General features: G+C 41.2%; 1 protein-coding gene across 3 annotated transcripts in view; it reads left to right on the top strand.

The window, feature by feature from the left end:
* TCAIM (T cell activation inhibitor, mitochondrial) overlaps positions 1-8,133 on the top strand; it is a 36,148-nt gene extending 28,015 nt beyond the window's left edge. For all 3 annotated transcript variants that reach the window (XM_020799479.3, XM_020799477.3, XM_020799475.3), the window contains 4 exons: positions 1,085-1,176; positions 2,155-2,387; positions 4,062-4,193; positions 5,673-8,133. In XM_020799479.3, coding sequence (XP_020655138.3) covers positions 1,085-1,176; positions 2,155-2,387; positions 4,062-4,193; positions 5,673-5,910 — 695 coding nt within the window. In that variant the 3' untranslated portion in view covers positions 5,911-8,133. The remainder of the gene's footprint in view (positions 1-1,084; positions 1,177-2,154; positions 2,388-4,061; positions 4,194-5,672) is intronic.
* Positions 8,134-23,716: the final 15,583 nt, after the last annotated feature.

Raw genomic sequence — 23,716 nt, 5'->3', positions numbered from 1 at the left:
TAAATACATTCCCACTGAGCCATGAAACTCACTGGGTTATCTTGGGCCTGTCACTTACTCTCAGCCCATCCTACTTCAGAGGATTTTAGTCAGGATAAAGTGGGGAGAAGCAGACCTATGTATGTCATTGCTTATTGGAGGACAGGGGGAAAAGAAATAAAACAAATAAATAAAAGCAGCTGGAAAAATGTTCAGGTACTTCCATTTGAATTGATCAGACAGTGTTCAGTCTTCAGACAGATTGCTGATGAACAGTAGGTGTTTATATGACATCTTTGCTAAGGAGTCTGAAGAACAGTGTATGGACCAGATAGTTTTCCTTCTGAGAACTTGGTTTAAGATTTAGAGCCATAAGTGTACAGGCATTATATATTAGAAGGTGCCACTTATTGCCTTTTTTGGACTCCAGGTATCAGAAATATCCAACAGTTCCTCAGGTAGAATTCTAGGAATTCTAGCCCCCACACCTACATTTCACTTGCATGGTCTGACCATGGAGGCTTCTGTGGCCTGTATTTCTGTTTTTTAAAATACAAAAAAAGAAACCACCCCAATATTTCTTGGGAGGCCTGCATTTTCACAGGATGTGCAGTTTTACTACCCATTAGGCTCTATGGAGAGCACCTCCCGAAGAACTACATCCTCTCCTAAAACCTAGGCCTCCCAACAAGCACCAGGGCAGTTTCAGTTTTCATACTTTAACAAAAGGAAACACAGGCCTCAGAAGTCTCCAAAGCAGGCCTTGTTCCAGATGGTGAATGTTGTGCATGTGTATCTGCAGTCTGGAACTCTCATAATTCTGGGGAATTGTTGGAAAATTCTGAGAGCTGGAGAACAAAGGCAAAAACAAATGGTACACTCCTATTACATATCTACAAACATCCTTCTCCCTGTGTCCTATTCAGATGTTGCATTGATGTTAATTTATATATGAAGGTATGCAAAGAAGGAATTTAAATCTTCAGCAGATAATATATAATAAACATCTGGAAATCCATGGACTAACTCCCACTGTAGTGATGTTCTGCCTGCCAAGTAGCCAAGCTTTGACCTCTGACTAAAAAAAACCCTCTTTTTTCTACAGGATGCACAGTGGTATTTACAGACCGTTCTGGCATGAGTGCAACAGGCCATGTTATGCTAGGAACTACAGATGTTCACCAACACTGGTCTAAAGTAAGAACTGGTAACTAAATCCAAATCTATGATATAATAACCAGCATAATTTATATAATGAGCCAGAACTTTAATAAACCACATATATGGTAAATACTGGATTAGTAGACTGTTGAAATAACTTACGTGCCAGGGTAAACCTTTTGCCAAATCTGACAAACCTCAAGTAAGTCTTCTTTAATACATTTCTGTTGGTTTAAACCTGGAAAGTGAAGCATAGTATGACTGTGCTCTGTCAGACACCTTTGCCTTAATGTTGAATGAAAATACTTACTCAAAATCTAAAATACAGCAGATCAATTTAAAATGATGTTTTGTTTCTAGATATGGGAGACATTAACATAATTATGTTTGAAGTCTTGCTAAAATTTTAATATTTCTGTTATATTCTTCCAAGCTAGTGCAGACATAATTCACATCCCACCTTCAGGGATATACTTGTGCGACACTAACCATAGTTGCTATTAATAAGGACTCCATTGACAAATGTAATATGTAAAAATCCTACTTTAGTTTCTAACCCTGACTAAATAGGAACCACATTTAAAATTAGTTCTTATATACCTGTTACTATGGCAAAGGCTGGTCCTGAGAAGTGTTGAGGAGGGGGCAGTAGATGGTTCCATGGTTAAGAAGAAGCTGGCATCTGCAGCAGCATCTTAACTAATTACATTTATGACTTCTCATTGTTCCTCCATTAGTACTACTCAGTGCATAATTACTGCACTAAAGATAAAACAGCAGATGCAATTTGGTACTATTTATGGCATTGCCTATCTATATCTCAAAGGATTAAAAACAGAACAATGTTAGTTAAAAGAATTAATTGAATGATTGACAGATGTGTTTAAACAGTTGTGAAATTATTTATTATTTGGTGATTTTGTAGTACTCTGAGCTATAATTTGGAGGGTTGGATTGAGGAGGATGTTTGATCATGTCTCACACTTTTTATAGCAAACATTCCATCTTATTTAGATTTTTGAGAGGCTGCCAAGTTACACTACACTACAAAGAAAGGTGCTGCTTTTGGAAGACCGTATAAGTAACCTTTTGGGAGGCATAGAAATAAATTATGTTGAAGAACTACAGCCAATGCTGACTTTAGAAGAGTATTACTCTGTTCTTGATGGCTTTTATAACAGAGTACATAACATCAAGCTTCCGTTTCACCCTCGCAGTCTGCGTGGATTGCAAATGATTTTAGAGAGGTGGGTTTTATAATAGAAATACTTTGGTTTTTTGGCTGATCCTCCTTTCTTACTTTCTTGTAATAAAATTTATTTTGGCAAGATCAAAGTAAAATGATCCACTTGTCTGATAAGCATTCTAGTTCTCCACTTTCAACAGTAGCCCCTTCCCACACACAAACACACATTTAAAAACACTCTCTCATAAGCCAGGGGCCTTCCAGACTAGTTCAGGTACAAGGACCTGGAAGTAGAAAGAACAATAATTTAACATGGCTACACCCATTTGCATACCCCAGTGTGTGACCATGACAGAAGTACTTTCTATTTGCATGTTGTGGGAAAGTACAGTTCTAGCCATAGTGTTCTGCTAGGTACTTCAAAATGTTTAAAAATCTGTCCAGTTTTATTTCCTTTTTACAGATGAAAGACAAGACTCAAAGTTGGTGGTTTGCATAAAGAATTGTGTAGAATTCATGACTCAGCTGAGCTTTTAACTGGAGATGTTACTGATCATAACTCAAGCCCTTTTCTAGCGCAGCACATACCTGTTTACACTATTTCATTTGCTAGAAATGTGTGCACCTTAGATTCTGTCAAAGAATCTCTTGATTCATGCTTTTTATGTCATTTCTTCTGTCTCAGAAAATTCTGAACACCTGTATCAATAAATTAATTAGCAAGCCAAGTCTGACCATAATCTGAATCTTTTCCTGTTTGTGTGTCAAAATTAATAGTGTATTTTGCTGGGCCAAAATTATTCCTAAGTACATCAACATAGCTGTGTCTTGAGAAGTATTTGGCAAAACAAGTGTGTAGAAAGGGTTGTATTTACAGCATAATTCACAAAGTGAAGAAGCTGGATTTAAGCAACCACTTATTTCTGTTTTCTCTGGTGGAACTCCATTGAATAATGTAGATTCTGCAGGATAAATTGACTGTGGACAATGCTACCTGTAGGTTAATAGGCAGCCTTAACTGAGGATAAATATACAGGTTTTATTAGCAGGGCTTATAATGTATAATACCAGAAAGATCTGCACCAAGATACTGTATAGATTTCCAGGAAAGAAATCGCTGTTTTCTACGTGTTTTCCTAACATAAAGACTAGAAAGTTGAGGTTGTTTTTTTAATTACTACTGCTATACTTAAGATTCAGCCCTGTTCTGCACAATGGTGACACTGTGAGTCAATATGTGTCAGTGATGTCACTACTCAGTATTTTATATGCTGGACTTTAGAGCAGATGGAAGCAGAGAGAGAGAGAGACGTCCCTTTTTAGCCTCTTCTTTTAACCATAATATCCAAAAGCCCCTGGCATGCACAAAAGGAGGAGACATGAAATATTGATTGGCATGCATAAAAAATAGTTGGCTGCTAAACCATATGAACATGTTAGGCTCTTTATTTATTTGAAATAATGTTATAATTTATTATAAAACTGTTCAGTGCAGTTTTAGGGATGTAAGTATTTCAGGTTACATTGATTTTGTTGGAAACAGTGTTCTCAATGTTATAGTAAATCTTTATATCTCTCTAATGCCAGTTTGTTGGCAAAACAGCCAAATTTTGGAACATCCAAAGCTTCCCTTTGGACTAAATGCCTATACTGCAAACAGTACACAAAACAAAAGCTTTAGGATAAGAAATAAAGTTGATAGATTTCCACTGCCTTTAATTCATTCTTATTGCAGTGACAGGTATGCACCAAGTCTGCATGAACTAGGTCACTTCATTATCCCAACAACCTGCGATCCCACAGCCCTCCAGTGGTTCATTATTGCCAAAGCACAACAAGCAAGAGAGAAACTGAACAGAAAGGAAGAGTAAGTAGTAGTACCATTTAAAATGCATTGCTGCTTGCATTCCATTCTGAGCTTGACATCTTGGGAGGTTTCTGATAAGACTGCTTTAGAGGAAGCCATTGTCAGTTGTGTCTTCTTAAAATAACAATTTCAGCTGAAAGATTAGAAATAGTGGAACGTTCTAGTACAGTGTTTCCCAACCTGGGAGTCACAACCGATCAAGGGGTGTGTATGTGTGTGTCACAAAGTGTTTTCTGAGGGGTCATAGGTTACTTTATGTGTGTTGTTGCCCTTGTTAAATAATTTATTTCTAGACCTTTCAGAGCTAGATATTAAAGTTAGTGTGTATGTATATGGCCCTTTAAGGAAGAAAGAAGCTTCTGCTTTCTAAGAAGGTGCGATGTGGGCTATTTTTTACCAAAAAGAAAGAAAGAAAGGAAAGACAGACAGACAGACAAGAAATGCCAATGGGAAGATACAGTGGCTGCCCCTTCTGCAAGAAAGAGATTTTAACTAAGACACATCACTTTGGGAGACCATAAAGGAGAGGAAAAGGAAAAAGATTAACTCCCCCCAGTAAACTCCAAAGAGCAGGACACACAAAAAATAGCCTGCTGCTTCTGCAGTGGATATAAGAAAAGATACGTGCCAGTTTCAGTGGGGATTCCTCTCTGCTCAACGTTTTTTCCTCCTTCCTGGGTACTGCAATGTCTTTCTGGCCCTGGACCATCTTTGAAATCCTTTGTCTTCTCTTCTCTGTACCTCTAACCTCCCCCAGCCTGTTCCCTCCCCATCTTTGAAGTGGTGGTGGCAGAGTTGATGGCAGGAACAGTAGACTGGCAAGCAACAGCATTATTGATGGTGCTGCCATGGTAGGGAATGAAGACGATGGCCTTTTTAATGCAAATATGGTGGGGGGATCTCAGGTTACTATTGTAAAAGGGTGTCACAACTCAAAGGATGGAAATCACTGTTCTAGTAGATTCTTTTAAGAATACACAAAAATGGATGCTGGATGGCTCACACTTTGTCCATCTTTTGTATTCAAAGTTTTTGGTTCTCAAGCTGTGAAGTAGCATGCATAGAGTTCAGCCAGGATGAGGACAAGAGTTACTTGGAAAGCCAGTTCTTCATTTGATACCAATGCCTGCTATTTCCTAACCAGCCACAGTTGCACACTCCTTCACCATTGGCTGTATAGAGCTGATGGAAACTGCAGGCAAAAAACATCTGGAGGACCACAGTTGTACACCCTGGTGTATGTGATGAGATAGATCATAAGAGAGGAGAGACTTCTGCTACAAAATTCATTAATAATCCTTACCTCCAACCCCATACTTAGCTGATTATCCACTAAAGAGATTATTTGCAAATGAGGGTGATGGTTAGAATACAATGAATATAATGTTGTTACAGACAAGACTGTTTCCTGTAATTAAGAACATTTAAAGGCCATGTATTTATGACTTTGGAATGAAGGGGTATGTTTATTTTTTTCAGATTAGTGAAACTAGAGAAGGAGCTGATCCAGACTGCTGCAGAGAAATTCTCCCTCCACCGGCTGTATAAGGAGCCCAGCATTTCCAGTGTGCAGATGATCCATTCATGCAGTAGACTGCTGGAGGAGTCACTGCCATATCTGGAAGACATGCATCTTTGCATATCACACTTCTATTCAGTGCTGCAAGATGGAGACCTCTGTATCCCGTGGCACTGGAAAAATGGAGGCTCCATGTAGTGAACTGAGACTATATTTTCTGTAAAAGAAAATGGAGTGCTGCTTTAGGACTTGGGTAAATTAGGGAGATGTGCATTTTCATGCCAGTATAGTAACCAAAGTCATCTTCTTGGTTTTAACAACTGTTCAGAAAGTTGCATACTATGATCAGAAACAGGTTTTTTAAATTATATATAGTCTTAGCAAAAGGCTGAATGGTTTCTATATAAAGTCTATGATAACTCTGCTTCAGAATTTTAATAAAAGAATATTTTGGGAATGAGTTATTCAAGAACTGATTCAAATATGAAAAGCACAAAAATGTGGATGTTTTATACAGTATTTTGCAATTTGTGAATTATACTTGTAATCTACATGAACGATATGTTTTGTAATAGATAATGAATTGTGCTTAGATATACATTCTCCACATTGAAGTGAATGTGTGTTACAAATCGTGCTGTCAGAGAATTGTGGACTGTAAAGGCTAGAGAACTAATATTTGAGACCATGACTTGTGTGCCAAAGTTCTGTTTATAGATAAAGCATACTTTAGCAGAAGAAAATATTTATTTTGGAAAAGTACTGTACAGCTTATTTGAGATTTTATAAATGGCTGCTGAAAAGCATTTCCTATTAAATATTGCACTTTTCAACCTTTTTCTTTCAGAGAAATAGAGAAAGAATATCAACCTATGTTATGCTTCTCTTCTCTGTATGCTTTGTAAGTTATTTTCTTTTAGACTAAGGAGCTAATGTGTGATGTTCTGCAAGCACATTCAGGGCTGCCCAGAGCAAGACAGCTGGGGAAGATTGCCCTGGAATCCCTGCCTTAGCTCTTACGTGTACTGTTAAAAATGCCCTGGCCCTCCTACATTGTTCACCAGATCCTCACATGGACAAGTAGGACCTCCCACATGTCACAATTTTCCCAGGTAAGATTAACGCTTTGAACAGCTTTGTCTGTATTGCACCTTACTTTAGCCGAAGTGTAGATTGTGACTGCATGGAAACTGTACAGGTGTACCTCAGTTTATGAAATTAATGCGCCCCCTGGGACATTACGTAATGCGAAAATTTTGTAAACTAAAATCCGGATTGCGCTAGGAACGGGGGCAGTGCTATAAACCTTCAGGCGCAGTGTGTCCTGGGGAAACCCTTTCGTACAGTGGGAAAAAGGGGGGTGGGTAGAAATTTAAACCGGGGCATTATTTTCTATGGATTTCGGTTCATAAAATGAAAATTACATAAACTGAGGCGTTCGTAAACCGAGGTACCACTGTATGTGTTTATGACTGCATGCTTTGAAAAATCTCCTGAAATCATGCAGGAAATGCAGTCCTCACTTCCCCAAATAAGGCACCCCAGGAGCTGACAATTTTCCTGCTGATGAACAGGCAGATGGCTATGGGGGAAACGAGTTCTGGCTGATGCCATCTGTCTCTGTGAGGGCAATTGGATCTCTGAAAAAACACCTTTAAAATACTGTAAGCTATTATGATTTCCAGATAAGGAGATGCTTTAATGGTTGTTGTGGGTTTTTTGGGCTCTTTTGCTGTTTTCTGTTCTTCAGAACACGGCCAAAGAGCCCAAAAAACCCAAAACAACCATTAGAACCCGGCCGTGAAAGCCTTTGCAAATACAGATGCTTTAATGGTGGGTGGACTGTGGCTCTCCAGATGCTATGGAACTCCCAAGTCCCATCAGTCTTAACCACCATAACCACATGTCAAGGTTGTCGTCCAGTAGCCTCTGGAGAACCACAGGTTGCCCACCCTCAAACAGATCCATATGTAGAAACGAGTCACATGATATCACTGGCATAAGAGGGAACCTTGTTAAAGTATGTGGCATTCTTATGTTCATCTGTTTGTCTAAGTGAAAGGCTTGGAGATAATTTGTACAAGCCTGTTTTCTGTATAGGCTTTGTTGCCTTGAGCATTACTACAGCAATATATGTCCCTGGAAATGTAATAATTTCTTTGCCAGTTTTACAAAAATGTGTGTATTTGTGTTATTTAAAATGGATGAGATGTTCAGTGAAATCCCTTAACGAGGAAGACATTGTTAAGCCTTGTTATTGCAAACAGTAAATCACCTTTGACCTCAGTGTAGGGTGATAGCAAAACCTTTGATTACCTATTTTGTTGCTGCTGGATGTCAACAGTCTGTCCCATGTCTGTATTTTTACAGTAATTCTAACAAGATCTCTCATTTTAAAGAAATAAAATAGTGTTTATCACAGTGTGGTTACTTTATATTCTTTATGGTTCATCTAATTTGGTGGAGATGGCTCATAAAAGGCTCAAAACAGTGTAGCCCATGAAGCCAACCACAGTCTGAGAAATATAGGTGGTGCTCTGTCAGAGCTTGAGTACATTTCCTATGCTTGCTGCATGCCTGAGATTCTGAGAAAAGAAAAAAGGGGGGGGGTTCCAAATATTTGGCAGGATCATAATATATGTTTGCTGTTTGTTTCAGACTTGATAGGTCACAAGTTGCAAAGGCCTTCATTTATTCATTTAGTATTACATTTCTTATCTTTCCTCAGTGACCAGTGATGTGCATGCCAGTCTTCCTCTCCAGTTTTAGATTGAAAAACTGACTGGTCTAAGCTCATCCAGTTGATTCTCCTGAGTTCTAGTAAAGCATTCTGACTGCTACACCAGACCAGCATAAAATTGTGGGCCCTAACTCCTATCATCCTATACCCCTGCTTTTGCCTAATAGAGCTGATAGGACTTGCAGACCAGCAATATCTGGAGGGCCACAAATTGTCCATCCCAATGTTGTATTGATGAAGAGCTTTACAAATGCAATGGACCAGAAAGACAAGTGATTTCTAAATCAAATCAAGACTAAACTCTCACCAGAAGCTAAAATGACTTAAACGAAGCTTGTCACCCTTGGGGCCTATCATGAGAAGACAAGATTAATCAGATAATGTTGGGAAGAGTAGAAGGTAGCAGGAAACAAGGAAGACAGAACATGAGATATTAATTAAGAAATCTATAATCTGTTTGTAGGATCTGAGGAGGGCTGTTAAAGACAAAATCTTTGGAGGTCCCTAACTTGTAGAATTACCATAAGTTGGAAGCAACTTGACAGCCCCACAAAAAATTGGTAAACAGGTTGCTCTTTTTAACTCATCTGTGTGAAATGAGAAAAACTGCAACTGCATCATAGTACAGAAGGGGAATTATGTAAATTACCATTAGAGAACATTTAACCATATTGGGTCCTGTTGAGGAAAAAGGCAGGTTATAAATATTTTAAATGAATATAAAGATTAGTTGAGTAAACAGAATGTGTTAATTCCACACTTCGGTAAATTACAGTGATTCAGTGGCTTTTCTCCACTTGCAATTTTGGCTTTTACCTTTACAAACTGAAGAAAGCCTAAGAGTCCCAAATCGATTGATAACTTGAAACCTCCCTAGATGAGATGCTGATTCTGTATTCAGTGTACTCTTAAGAGCAAAATATTATGTTTCTGTTGTAACAAAAACATCCCTAAAAACCAGAGATTTTTTATAACAACAAACATCTACATTTAGTAAGCCATCTTGTTTTTGTTTTATGGTAGGTCTGCCAGAAGACAGAATGAGTTTGTTTGCATTTCATAATGATTTAAGAGGGGGAAAACACATTTACCTTTAGGTATGACCTGCTCCTAGATCTTTTGTTGAACTCAGCTAAAATATCCTTCAGTGTGGTCCCTAAACTTGACACTAGGGGGCAGACTTTCCTAAAAGTCTGAGTCAGTGGAAGAGTTCCCAGACAAGAAAAGTTTTCACAGGCAGAAAGCTAGGCCTCTGTTCTTCCATCTCAAGTGAATGCAGCATTTCTGTCTCACCCTCTGAGTGTTTGAAAAAAAAACCTCATATATCAGCATTAGATAGGTGCCTGTCTTCCCAAGGGAAATGGCTCTGCTAATAGCACCATCTTCTGGAAAGACCTCTGTGAACTGAAAGCTCAGTTAGCAATGATTTCTACTTGAGGTTGTTATCACAACCTTGTTATTTCAGGCCAGAAGACGGAATAAATGCACTGCATTTTAATGCTGACCACATGGGCAGTCTCCTTCCATGTCCTATTGTTACTGTTATTTGAAAACACAAGATAATTGTCTTTTGTTGTTGTCGTTGTTTAGTCGTTTAGTCATGTCTGACTCTTTGTGACCCCATGGACCAGAGCACGCCAGGCCCACCTGTCTTCCACTGCCTCCCAGAGTTGGATCAAATTCATGTTAGTAGCTTTGATGAAACTGTCCAACCATCTCATCCTCTGTCGTCCCCTTCTCCTCTCGCTTTCACACTTTCCCAACATCAGCATCTTTTCCAGAGAGTCTTCTCTTCTCATGAGATGGCCAAAGTCTTGGAGCCTCAGCTTCAGGATCTGTCCTTCCAGTGAGCACTCAGGCTTGATTTCCTTTAGAATTGATAGGTTTGTTCTCCTTGCAGTCCAGGGGACACTCAAGAGCTTCCTCCAGCAACACAATTCAAAAGCATCAATTCTTCAGTAATCAGCTTTCTTTATGATCCAGCTCTCGCTTCCATACATCACTACTGGAAAAACCATAGCTTTGACTATGTGGACCTTTGTCGGCAAGGAGATGTCTCTGCTTTTTAAGATGCTGTCAAGGTTTGTCATCGCTTTCCTCCCAAGAAGTAGGCGTCTTTTAATTTCGTGGCTGCTGTTTCCATCTGCAGTGATCATGGAGCCCAGGAAAGTAAAATCTGTCACTGCCTCCATGTCTTCCCCTTCTATTTGCCAGGAGGTGATGGGACCAATGGCCATGATCTTAGTTTTTTGGATCTTTAGCTTCAGACAATTTTTGGCGCTCTCCTCTTTCACCCTCATTACGAGGTTCTTTAATTCCTCCTCACTTTCTGCCATCAGAGTGGTGTCATCTGCATATCTGAGGTTGTTGATATTTCTTCCGGCAATCTTAATTCCAGTTTGGGATTCCTCCAGTCCAGCCTTTTGCATGGTGTATTCTGCATATAGGTTAAATAAGCTGGGGGACAATATACAGCCTTGTCGTACTCCTTTCCCAATTTTGAACCAAACAGTGTTTCCATATCCAGTTCTAACTGTTGCTTTCTGTCCCACGCATAGTTTTCTCAAGAGATAGATAAGGTGGTCAGGCACTCCCATTTCTTTAAGGACTTGCCATAGTTTGCTGTTGGCCACACAGTCAAAGGCTTTTGCGTAGTCGATGAAGCAGAAGTAAATGTTTTTCTGGAATTCTCTGGCTTTTGAGTGGTATTATATAACAGATACAAATTTTAGCTAAAAACCTAAGTATCGGTTAAATGTCAGTGCTATATGTTTATTGTTGTCATAGTCATTCTCTGTAGCTTGTTACTAAGCAGCTTGTTACAGATGGCCATCACTGTATGTTTCTTTACAATGAAAATAAAAAGAGGTTTTGTAGCATCATAAAAGTGTTGACAAGCTATTTAGACTGTATAAATGTGTCTACAGAAGGAGAATACTACATATCTGAAGAAATGAACTTTGTTTTTGTTGTTGTTTAGTCGTTTAGTCGTGTCTGACTCTTCGTGACCCCATGGACCAGAGCATGCCAGGCCCTCCGATCTTCCACTGCCTCCCGGACTTGTGTAAAATTCATACTGGTCACTTCAATGACACTGTCCAACCATCTCATCCTCTGTTGTCCCCTTCTCCTCTTGCTTTCACACTTTCCCAACATCAGGGTTTTTTCCAAGGAGTCTTCTCATGAGATGGCCATAGTATTGGAGCCTCAGCTTCAGGATCTGTCCTTCCAGTGAGCACTCTGGGTTGATTTCCTCTAGAATGAATAGGTTTGTTCTCCTTGCAGTCCAGCACCACAATTCAAAACATCAATTCTTTGGCGGTCTGCTTTCTTTATGGTCCAGCTCTCACTTCCATACATCACTACATGAAAAACCATAACTTTGATTATACGGACATTTGTTGGCAAGGTGATGTTTCTGCTTTTTAAGATGCTGTCGAGGTTTGTCATCGCTTTTCTCCCAATAAGCAGGCGTCTTTTAATTTTGTGGCTGCTATCACCATCTGCAGTGATCATGGAGCCCAAGAAGGTAAATGCTGTCATTGCCTCCATGTCTTCCCCTTCTATTTGCCAGGAGGTGATGGGACCAATGGCCATGATCTTACTTTTTTGGATCTTTAGCTTCAGACAATTTTTGGCGCTCTCCTCTTTCACCCTCATTACAAGGTTCTTTAATTCCTCCTCACTTTCTGCCATCAGAGTGGTATCATCTGCATATCTGAGGTTGTTGATATTTCTTCTGGCAGTCTTCATTCCGGCTTGGGATTTCTCAAGTCCTGTCTTTCACATGATGTATTCTGCATATAAGTTAAATAAGCTGGGGGACAATATACAGCCTTGTCGTACTCCCTTCCCAATTTTGAACCAATCAGTTGTTACAGTCTAATAAAACCTGTCAGTCTTTAAGGGGCCATAAGACTCTTTGGTTTTGTTGCAGCAGACCAGTACAATCTCCCCACCCATCTTGAAAACTTTTTAAATAAAGATGTGTCCAAGTATAGCTTATGCTGTTTCATCAGCCTCTCTCCAGAGGAGGAAAGCTTTCTAATATGGAAACTGGAAACTATTTGAGGGTCTGTGGATCAGTTTTTAAATGCTAGGTGTGGGTGCTTTCTTCTTACATACACTGCTTGCTTCTTTTGGATGTTTGTTCTCAAAAACTAATGCCATGCTGTTATAGCAGTATATTTGATGTCAAATAGTTATGTGGGAGAGTCACCCCCAAATGTCAAGGTTATATGCTTCTCTGCATATCATGAGCCACCTTCTCTTGGTGTCCCTTCATTAGGAATGGGAGCATGAATGGAAGGAAAAGACTTGTTTAAAAAAGGCTATCAGCAACTGTTTTGTTTTTGTCTTTAATACCCTCATTTGAAATTACAGTAATTGTAACTGAAATAATTTCCTTTTAAGTGATTTAGATCAGAGATTGTTGCTTCGCTTTGTGAAGTTTACATAAACCCTGATAAGAATGTAATCATTTGCAAATTTAGACATAAATTAGCAGGGGCTAATTTTACATGCATTTGTGTCCTATAGAACTGGGCATCCCTGCTTTTGAAGATAGGCAAGCTAAAGAGCAGAACACACACCAAGAGTGTATTAAAATGCTGAAGAAAATTACTTATGAGATGTTGGAAGTCACTTTTTCTTTCATCCAAAACTTGTTTGAAGGATTCAAAGACGCTCTGAGGAGCTAACTGGTGCCACAGAATCCTGGCTATGGCTTGTGCAGCAGCTGGAGCTGGTTTTGAGGCGCCCAGCTCCTTGTGCCTCATTAACAAAGGGGTTACAGTGGGCTAGAAAATTTGAGAGAGCCTAGCGTGCCAGGGTCAGCTGCCCTTGCTTCCTTGCTCCTCCCCCATCCATGTGCCTAAAAATAGAGATAATCAGGTTTCAAAGGGGGAAAAGGAATGGAAAGGTCAAGTGTCATGACCTCAGCTATATTCTAACACTGCTTTTCTTTCCAACTCCTCTTTTCTTTAGCTGGGCCTCCTCCTTTTCCTTCTCCTTCAGCAGCAGCCCTTTTCAGAGGCCAGGGAATGCATCTCCACCGCCTGCTCCTGGACCAAATCATTATTCCTGATTGTCTTTTACTGTTTCACTCCCACAGACCATCACCACCCCACTGCATCTTTACTTCCTGCTTGCTGCTTTTGGCTTCTTGAGAAAAATTACTGTGATCATCATAAGCAAAAATATCCCTAATTACAAAATGTCTTTTATTAGGTTACTACCTCATCTAGCAAAGCCATAATTTCTGTTGCTGCTGCCGTGGTCCAGAGAACCCAGTTCTTGTGGCAAGCTTAGCATTGTAAGGCTGAAGTGGCACTGAGAGTCTAACTTTGAAATAAAAGGGGGTGAGCCGTGGGATCATAGCAAAATATAAATGCAAGAGCAGTATATACCTTTATAGGCCATTAATAAGAAATCAACAATCATACACTACGCAAGCTTTCCTGAATAAATCTCATTTCTTCAAAACAAGTAAGTACCAAAAGTCCAGATGCTTGTGGCAAGATGGGATTTGCCAGGAGGTTATTTTCACCAGGCACCTCTGTCTTAGGCCTATAAAGTATCACCTACTCTTCCATTTAATCTTGATCAACACTGCTTTCCTGAACCTTGAAAAAGCTACAACCTCCCTCCCCCCCCGTCACCGCCATAGCTTACACAAGTTTTTGTAGGTTTGTTTTTAACTCTACAATCAGTTTAGCTCTGCAAATCTCACACGTAAGCAGTTAGAAAAGTAAAGAATCAATGACATACAATTCAGTCTTGTGTCATCTGGATAATATGTTGTTTTTTCCTAAAATTATGGAATGCTGAGAAAGATACCTCCAAAAACTTAAAATTGAAGACAGGGACATCTCTAAGATACTGTTATATCTTAATTTCATAGATTTTCCCATATTTTTCCCTCCCTTTTTACTGCTGTTTTTAATTTAATTATGTGATTGCCTCATCTCTTCATCCCTCTGACACCCCAAACCACAAGGCTAAAGCTTAAGCTTCAGAGAAATCAATGGGGCCTACTTTCAATTAATAATAGAGCACAGATGTGGAATCTCCCTCTCCCTTATGTTCCCCATCTGCTTGCAAGTTGCCTCTGCTGTTGTCTCCAATTAACGACTGGAGATAAGAAGACATTTAAACCCCAGGAAGCTAAGACATGGTCCTGAACTCTGGTTTGCAGTCCAAGAAGCATGCAAATGAGCTGAGCATTGCTACCCAGGAAGCTGTTTCCTTGGGGTTTTCTCTGGAATAGATACATGCAGAATTGAGGTGTGCTTTGCATGCCTGGCATCTACATGGGTGGGGGTATTCCTCTGAGTAGCCATGCATGGTCTCTTGAGCTATGCTTTGTACACTTTGTGGGGTACAAATGTTCAAACCAGTAAAAACTGGTCTCTGCCTACTTTGCTTTGGCCACATTCCTGCCACTAGCCCCATCCACTGTTGAAATGCACAAACATATGTCCCAAATTGGAATTCGACCCTCAGAATAATGCAGAATTTCGCATAATGGGCACTTACGACAGTGCATGATGGGGGAGGTGAAGGACATCTGTTTCGCTATCCAGATAAAGCTGCTGAAAACTTCTGGAAAGGTGAAAAAGGTGTGGAGTGAACAGATGATAACTCAAAGCTAAGAGCTTAGTTGCATAATTTTTTGCATGATATGAAATAAAATGTCTGAGCAATATGACCAGTTTCATCTGTTCTCTTCATAATTTTGTCTCCATAATTCTTATGGGACTACCAAACATTTCCTAACAAAAGGGTTAGTGTAAAGCAAATCAGAAAAATTTCAGCAGGTCTGGACCTGCTCACATCCTAAGAAAAATGCAGTTCCATTGGAACTCAGCTGCCCAGGTCAATGCTGAAAACACCCCCAACACACACACACACAGAGAGAGAGAGAGAGAGAGCAAGAGCGCTCAGGTAAAGGATTATTATATTTTTCTTGCCTTTACCAGGGATTGGACAGAAGCATATGTCCAATTTTACTTAACAGATAGTGAGGTCTGTAATATTAAGCTCAAAATACATGTTCCTATAATCTCTTTGAAAGGAGAATTCTGCCAATATCGCCTCGACTTGACTTGGAGAAAACCATGCAATTTTTTTTGGCAGTTGCTAGGCAACCTTAAGCTAGATGCCTGCTCCACTTCACTGGTTCCCTGAGTAACACTCCTTTGTCAACCCTGAATGTTGCAGGGTTACAGGGTTACATTCCTTTCTCAGTAACAAAGGGACATAAGATATTGTATAGGTCAAAGGTAACACCCTCCCTGCCAGGCCCTTCCCCTGAACTGTAATGTAGTTTATCTGTAGATTGGTGCACCCCAACAAAACAAAACGTGAGGGGAAGCAATAATTGTTGCCAGCCAGGAGGAGGAAACAAAATAATGCATTTCCCAGGTACCTCACTTACTTGCTCTTCTCAAGACAATGAACCATCCCCAGAAGGGGGTACAAGGGAAATTTCCAGGTCTGTCAACACCAGCCTCAGAGCAGGCAAACCTAGTAAATTTCCTTCTGTTGTAGAAGGTGGTAATTTCATCTGGATAGCCTTAGAGAACTTCTATACAGGAAAACTGCTGCACTTTGTTGTTGTGTTGAAGCAGTTCCCAATGTTGTTTGTGAGAGGCCACCTGTTTGATGGGTATTTGCATGGATATTTGGAACTTGGGGCCCAATGCACCAGAAATATGAGTCAAGATATAAAAATACTTAAAATAGAGGGAAAAATCAAAACCTATTCCATGTTAAACCTAAATCAGCACTAGCTTGGAAGAGATGACCTCCAGGATCCCCAGCCTGTGCATTGACTAGAAAATTCTGGGTGGTGTAGTTTTTTTAAAAAGTAACTCTTCTCAGCTCCAGTTCCATGTTAAGCTGGTAACCCAATCTTCAGTAAGAATGACTAAAACTGTTCTTCGTGAAATTTAAGATATTGTCAGATGCACTATTTTTTCACACAAATGTTCTGTAACTTTTCTCTAAGAAAAGAGCATGGAGGAGAGGGAAGCAAACTTCTTTAAACAGTACTGTTGGCCTGAATTTTGGCCTTCTTCAGACAGCAAAATGTATTGGGCTAACACTAATACCAGTGTATATGATCTTACAAAGCAATGCAAGCAAATATGACAGATTCTTATAGGCTAACACTGAGGAAAAATAAAATGTAGGGCCAAGGAAGGAGACACAAAGGGTACAATTTAATTATTATAATTCTATATGTCTCTACTCAGAACTAAGTTCTAGTTAATGCAGTGGGGCTTACTCTCAGGTAACTATGTTTAGAATTGCAGTCTAAACCTCCTTATATCTGATGTCATTTAAGGATGAGTCCAGTTAAGCAATAATTATTGGCAACCAACAGATTGTATATGAAATAAAAGGGTGCAATACTAGCTGTCTTTTCTGGACACACAATAAAATTAATTCACAGAGTTCTGGGCTTTAGGCATTTAGGTTAGGCATCCCTCAGTCTCGAGAGACTATAGTATCATGCTGTGCATGGAGGACTTGGAACAGCGTCTAGTGTGGCTGAGAAGGCCAATTCGAGAGTGGCAATCCCTTTCACACTGAGGACAAATACAATCTGTACCCCGTCTAGCTCCATGATTTTGCTGCTTTCGTGACTGCCTCTTTGCCTCCGCCTGCTGGACAAGGGTCTCTTCAAATTGGGAGAGGCCATGATGCACTGCCTGCCTCTTCTACTGTAACCTTGTAACAACGCCTTGTCCACATTTGGCAAGAAGACCAAAAAGATGGACAACTGGTTCAAAGCCCATTCGGAGGAGGTTTTTTTTTTAATTATTGTTTTTAATAACTTGGGATAGGTTCTGGGATACAAAAGGTAAAGGGAAGAGGGATTGTGGTTATGAGGAAGAGGAGAAACAAAAATATATTAACATCCATTCTATTCACATTATCATCCCAAAATTCCATTTCCGCTTTTCGACTCTTTTCTGCCTTCTAGATTTTAATCCATATTTTGTTCTATGTTATTCAAACGTTATTTGTTGATTCTAACCATTTGTAAAATAAGTCCATTCTTTCAGTTGCCTTTTGCAAAGGACAGTCCTTCATTACCTCTGAGAAGGTGTCCATTTCTGCCGTTTCTCTTATCTTCTCTATAAGATCTTGTTCTTCTTCGTGGCCTCTGTGAATTCACACATATGGGTTTAGTCTGCGCCTGCGCTGACATTCTTGGAGCATTCTAGAGCTAAAAGTAACAATTTTATGGTGTGATCCCCCATGAGGCACAAGCTCCTCCCACCCAAGATTCCCCTCAGTTCCTTTTTTCCGCCGTGCTGTAAAGTTCTACAGAGCATAGAGCTATTTCCACAGGGGTTTTTCCCCTTAGCTTATTGATCAATTCGCTCTAAATTGGATTCTTTCCCTTCTCAATTATCTAATCTATGATCCCCCATGAGTTGTTTTCTTTTTTGCTTGCCAGCTACTTGGCTTACCCCCTCCCCCCCACACACACTTCAACTGTTTACTTCTTTCTCCTTTCCCGCCTTTTTCGGCCTACTCATCTGCCTGAGTAAGCTACATCTTACCCAGATAGGTGCGGGCCGCAGTAGGGGACCCGACAATGCCAAGGAGTCCTTAAAATCGAAGTCTACATCAACAGAGGAATCCTCACCAGAGGCTAGCGAATTTGCCTCTGAGGAGACGACGTGCCAGCTCTACCTGCACAGACTCCGGGATCGCCTGATAGCCTCTCTGCTCCAACTGGCCATTCAGTGACTGCACTACCGTCCAGTCCGACCGTGGCCCTTTTTAGCCCTACATGAGGGCGGGCATTTGACGTTCCTGAGTTGGAGCTTAAGTCTCTCTATCTCATGAGGAGAAGAGAGTGAAAAGGAGGCATGTCTCACCACACCCTCTCTATGAGCAACCATGAGAGAGACTGGTGAATCATCGATGGATGATTGTTTCAAGGGGCTTGTTCAAGGGACCCTGCAGGAGTTAGGGCTCTGTTGCCCTGTCCCTAGGAGAAGAAGGGCCTCCTGTTGCCCCGGTCACTTTCCCTGACTGTCAGTGATTCCTCCTGACATGGGAAGCGCCTCTGTGTGTGAGTGCCGCACACCAACCCTCCTTCGTGCGCCTGCTCATGTAGCTGCGACTTCTGGAGGGAGCTGCACACTGAGGCTGTAGATGTGCCAGCAACATATGGTAAGGCTTGGGTTTTCCCTTTGGGGATACAATGGGCCCCTTCAGCTCCTGTGGCTAGCCCTGCATGTCAGTGCTTTGCCTGTCTGGGGTAACGCCCTTGGGTGTTTGGTGTATTGGGCCTGATTTATCAGAAGCCTTGTTCACGTGGCTGCTATTTCCAAAACCAGGTGCTGAGGCGAAAGCTTTCTGGCAGCATTTGACAACCCTAGTTTGCCTCTGAAAGGGGGGGCTGCAGCAACTCCCACCACTAGCCCTGCTAGTCGGTGATACTCCTGCCTGGGGTAGCACCTGCAGGTGGCTGTTAATTTGGCACAAAACAGCCCTCTTTATCAATGGGCTCGCTCACAAAGTAGCTTGCCGCCCTGTCTCAGCTGCCAGTGCCCGCATAGGCTCATAAGGAAAGGACTCACAAGGGTCCACCCAAGAACCCTGCCACTGTCTGGTAAGTCTGGATAATTTTCCTCAGGTAGGTCCTGATACACTGACAAGGTTGCGAAGGACCAGTCCCTTTTGTTTGGGATAGGAGCTATGAGCTCTCGGCCACCATCACCATCCCGCTCTACCTGGCATCGTTCTGAGCCATGGGTTATGGAGTGCTTTATGCCTCCACATGCGCTTTACAGATGTAGTGCTCCCTCGAACTTGGCTCCGGCATCATAATGTTTGGAGCCTTGATCAAACCTGCTGTTAACCCATTCAGGTTTGAGACTCACATGAGTCGCTGGGGGGTGGAAGAGTTTCCAACCAATCTTCCTACACCCCTCTCGGTTGTCGCAGATGGTCACACTCCTTTACTGTCAACAGATGAGTTCTTTGGTCGGCGTTGTTATTTGTTTTTGGTCACCGTGTAGCCACGTACTCCTCTGCCATGAGGGCTTATCACCACTTACGGAGTTTGGTTCTGCCCACCCTGCAGGTAGCTCATGTGCACGCTTACAGTTCAGGCCTTCGGCATCACTGGGAGGCACTGTTGTAGGTGCATCACGAGCGCACTGCTGCTCGATACGCCTGAAAACCAGTGTCTAAGCAACTGACAGGTTAGGACCTGCCATTTGTTGGTGTATGGCTTTTTAGCCAGAAAAAGGTTGTTATTCTTGATAACCTGCTCAGGCTCTAGAAGGTGACACATTCATTGTGCTGTAACATCTGCAAGAGCCTGAAGATGTTCCCATCAGCCTATGGCATTCCGGGAACGTTAAAAGCCTCAACCCCAAAGTTACCAGCCGCCGCCCCTAGACATGTGGGGAGGCAGTGCCTTTACTGGCAGAACTGCTTGTAGGACTGCAAACTGAGCGGGCTCTTTACTTCTCTGTTGTTGACCAGTCAGTCCGTTTGACTTCTTTCTATCGTAGCCACCAGCTTTCCCACTATCTTCGATGTACATTGAATCCATTAGGATCGACCTCAACATGGAAAAGATTTTTGTTCTTTTTCTCTACCATACAACACTTTGGCTTCAAATCTGCCAATTCTGGACATAAGCTCGGATCTCACTCCTTGAACGAATCTCCCTCCAATACGATGCGATCCATTATCATCCTCTGTCACCTTCAGTGTGCTTCTTTTCATTCGCACAGCTCACTTCTCGGTTCACCGCATCCCGTCTATTGGGAATGGAGGAACCGCCTTTTCCAGAACCAGCCATCAATTAGCTGAGCACTTACACTAACTATGCTGAAGCTAATAAAGGATGCTTGCACCAAGCCACTTCCTATTAAAGATTTAGGAAGAATGTATCACAGGTACAAGGTACAAGGAAATGACATAGAAATTTTGGGATGACTCCAGTCCCATTTCTATCATCGTAGAACAAATTATCCAAAACGAGAAATGATTTCCCTGAACCCTACTAATAAGAATACGGAAACATTGATGTCTTTGGCAGGGAGACTTATTCCCTTCATTCACTTCTGCTCCATGTGGCCAACTATCAATCACAATAGATGCCTACCTGGAGCAATTTTGGTATCAAATTCTACCTCTCTTGAAATCCATTAAAACAGAGCTTAGAAATTCTTGCTCTGAGACCACGACTCTAGCAAAGCAACACAAGATTGCTGCTTGACATGCAAAGGGCTTCAACTACTGTCGCACCCTTAGTATCTATAGAAGGCTCACCTAGTCACGATCCACTGGCTCATCAAGGACACATAGGACAGAATTGAATGTCTTCCATTACATGGTACCAGTCTCTTCAGTCTTAGACTGGTGACACTAGAAATATTATTATTATTTACACAGAATAGGAAAACAGCTAAATTATATATGGGCCGACAGCCCTTTCATCCCTCTTTCAGTTCTACCCATAGTCCTTTCAACCATATCTGGAGTTTCAGCCTCCCAGACATTTTGGTTCATACAAGAATGTCACCACATCTCTCAAGGTTACGTTATATAATTGTCTTTGTTTCCCTTTGAGTAACGTTAGACTCACTCTTTTTGTCTATATCCTCCAGGAAGAGACCTCTGCCTCCTGGGCAAACATGCCATAATCCAAGTTCCTACATCTGGCTTATGCATGGCTTCTACTTCTGTGCTATTGTATACATAGAAAGGACGGAGGCATCCGTCCCATCCTTGGTCTCAGAAATCTTTTCATGTGTATTCTACCGCAAGTTTCAGATTCCAGCCTCAACACTATTATCTAATCAGTAATTCCTAAGGTTTCACTGCCATTCAATTTTTCAACATTTGCAAGGTCTTTCAGATGGTACAGGACATCAGTTTGATATTAACCTTCCCCTGTGAGATATGGACATCTACCTGTACTGGTACTATAGTGTATGTTTTTCTTTAAAAAAAAAATTACTAGCAATCATCTCCCCAAATTCATGACCTCCACGGCTTCAGTGCTAAAGCAATGCAGACTTAGCCTCGAACCACTCCAATAGTGGTATCTTTTCTTTTTGACCAACTAGAGGATCCCTAATCCAAGTAACTGCAAGTTCGGTTCTATCACCATTGGAAAGTATCGACCTTCAATGTATTCACTGGGGTCCGTACGCCGACTACAGGTTTTATTGCTCCTGTGCAGGTGCGGACGGAAACACTGTCGGGGACATATTCATATGGCAGTGGACAGGGAATTTGCCATAACTCTTCCCTCCGATACATTTCATACTACGGAGAATCTTCCATCACCATCATTCCTAATCAAATGAGATCCAAATGCCTTCTTGAGGTACTTGGTCCTAGTTCGATATAGACAGACACATGTCAGTTCCCTCTGGTTCCTCACCTCCTAACTTCCATGAACTTGGCAACCTGGGAAATACTCCCACTTTGGCATCAGTGCTCGATCGAGCTACAAAACCATGAACTCGATGTCGATGTGTAAATAAATAAATCTTTATTAAATATACTGAAACAAAGAACTACCTTACCAACTTTCTTAGAAACTGTTGCCTACTTCTGTTTATGCTTTAAAATGTTATACATTTGCTATTGTTGCCCATTAACCAGATTATTCTGGTATGTAGGACTTTTGTCTTACTCTAGGGTCAAACATCTTTTCACAGGACTCAGTACCACCCGTCCTCCATGTAAACGCATTGTTCCTCAATGGTCTATAGATTTCTAAATTCACTCATGTGCCCGCCATTCGAGCCCATTTTCTCTTCAAATGCCAAATTACTTACTTTGAACGGCCTTCCTAGTGGCTGTCATATCTGCCAAGGGAACACGCGAAATAGCTGGATTGTGATTTGATCCACCTGTTATTCAATTTTCCTGATAAAGTGACTTCCTACTTTAATGTCTCATTCCTGACGTATTCGACTAATTTTCATGTTTATCTATGCTTCATCTTACCATCATTCTTCAAATCACCATCATCTCCTTTAGAGCACATGCTCCACAATATTTATGTAAGATGCTCACCAGCATTTTCTCTGGACACTACCAGAGGTTCTAAACAGATGACAGGCTCTTTTGATGCTTTCATTCTTTTCATTTCAAAAGTCCAGTTTCTTCCTATCCATCTCTAGATCGATGGTCCAGGCTGTATCTATAGCTTGCCAGTGGTCAGACGAGTTACCGTCTAATTAGCTTTAGCTTCGCTCCACGGAGTGCTGTCTGCCTCGGCTGCATCCAGAGTACAATCGAGACTCTCAACATCTACCATGCACCAATATGATCCATGCCATCTACCTTTGCAGAGCAATACTGGCTACACGTAGGTACATGCAATACCACTGGATTTGGCAGAAATGTGATGCCATCCTTCCTACCGCGACGTCCCGCCTGCCAATAAGTAAGCTTGCCAGTCACCCATATGTGTGTATTCACAGAGGCCACGAAGAAGAAAGGTTACTTACCTGTAACCATGGTTCTTCGAGTGGACCTCTGTGAATTCACACTACCCACCCATCCTCCCCTCTGTCGTCACGGGTATCTTATTGTTGTATAACTCTCATGCCTGGCGGACAAACTGCAGGAACTGAGGGGAATCTTAGGTGGGAGGAGATGTGCCTCATGGGGGATCATCCCATAAAATTGTTACTTTTAGCTCTGGAATGCTCCGAGAATGTCAGCGCAGGCGCAGACTAAACCCATATGTGTGAATTCACAGAGGTCCACTTGAAGAACCATGGTTACAGGTAAGTAACCTTTCTTTTAGTTACCTTCGGACTTTTCCAGTTTTTAGCATATAAAATTCTAGCTGCAGTCACTATATATGTAGCTATAGCCTTCTATGCTTTATCTATATTATCTGGTATCATAGACAATAAAAACAGTTCTTTTATATTTTGAACCTACTAGGAGTTCATCAAATATTGTTTGTTCTAGATATATACCCTCTATTTTATCCTTCCTGTATCTAGATTCCAGCTATGCTCTAGACCAGTGGTCCCCAACCTTGGGCCTCCAGATGTTCTTGGACTTCAACTCCCAAAAATCCCGGTCAGCAAAGGTGGTGGTGAAGGATTCTGGGAGGTGTAGTCCAAGAACATCTGGAGGCCCAAGGTTGGGGACGACTGCTCTAGACCACCAGTCTATGTGAATATTCTGTGTCTCTAACTCTTCTTTAGACCTTAACGCATAATCCTTTTTTAGTAAATCTTGATA

The sequence above is a fragment of the Pogona vitticeps genome, chromosome 6 (assembly GCF_051106095.1).
Source record: "Pogona vitticeps strain Pit_001003342236 chromosome 6, PviZW2.1, whole genome shotgun sequence".
Taxonomy (NCBI): Eukaryota; Metazoa; Chordata; class Lepidosauria; order Squamata; family Agamidae; genus Pogona; species Pogona vitticeps.
This window is presented reverse-complemented; position numbering and strand designations above follow the sequence as displayed.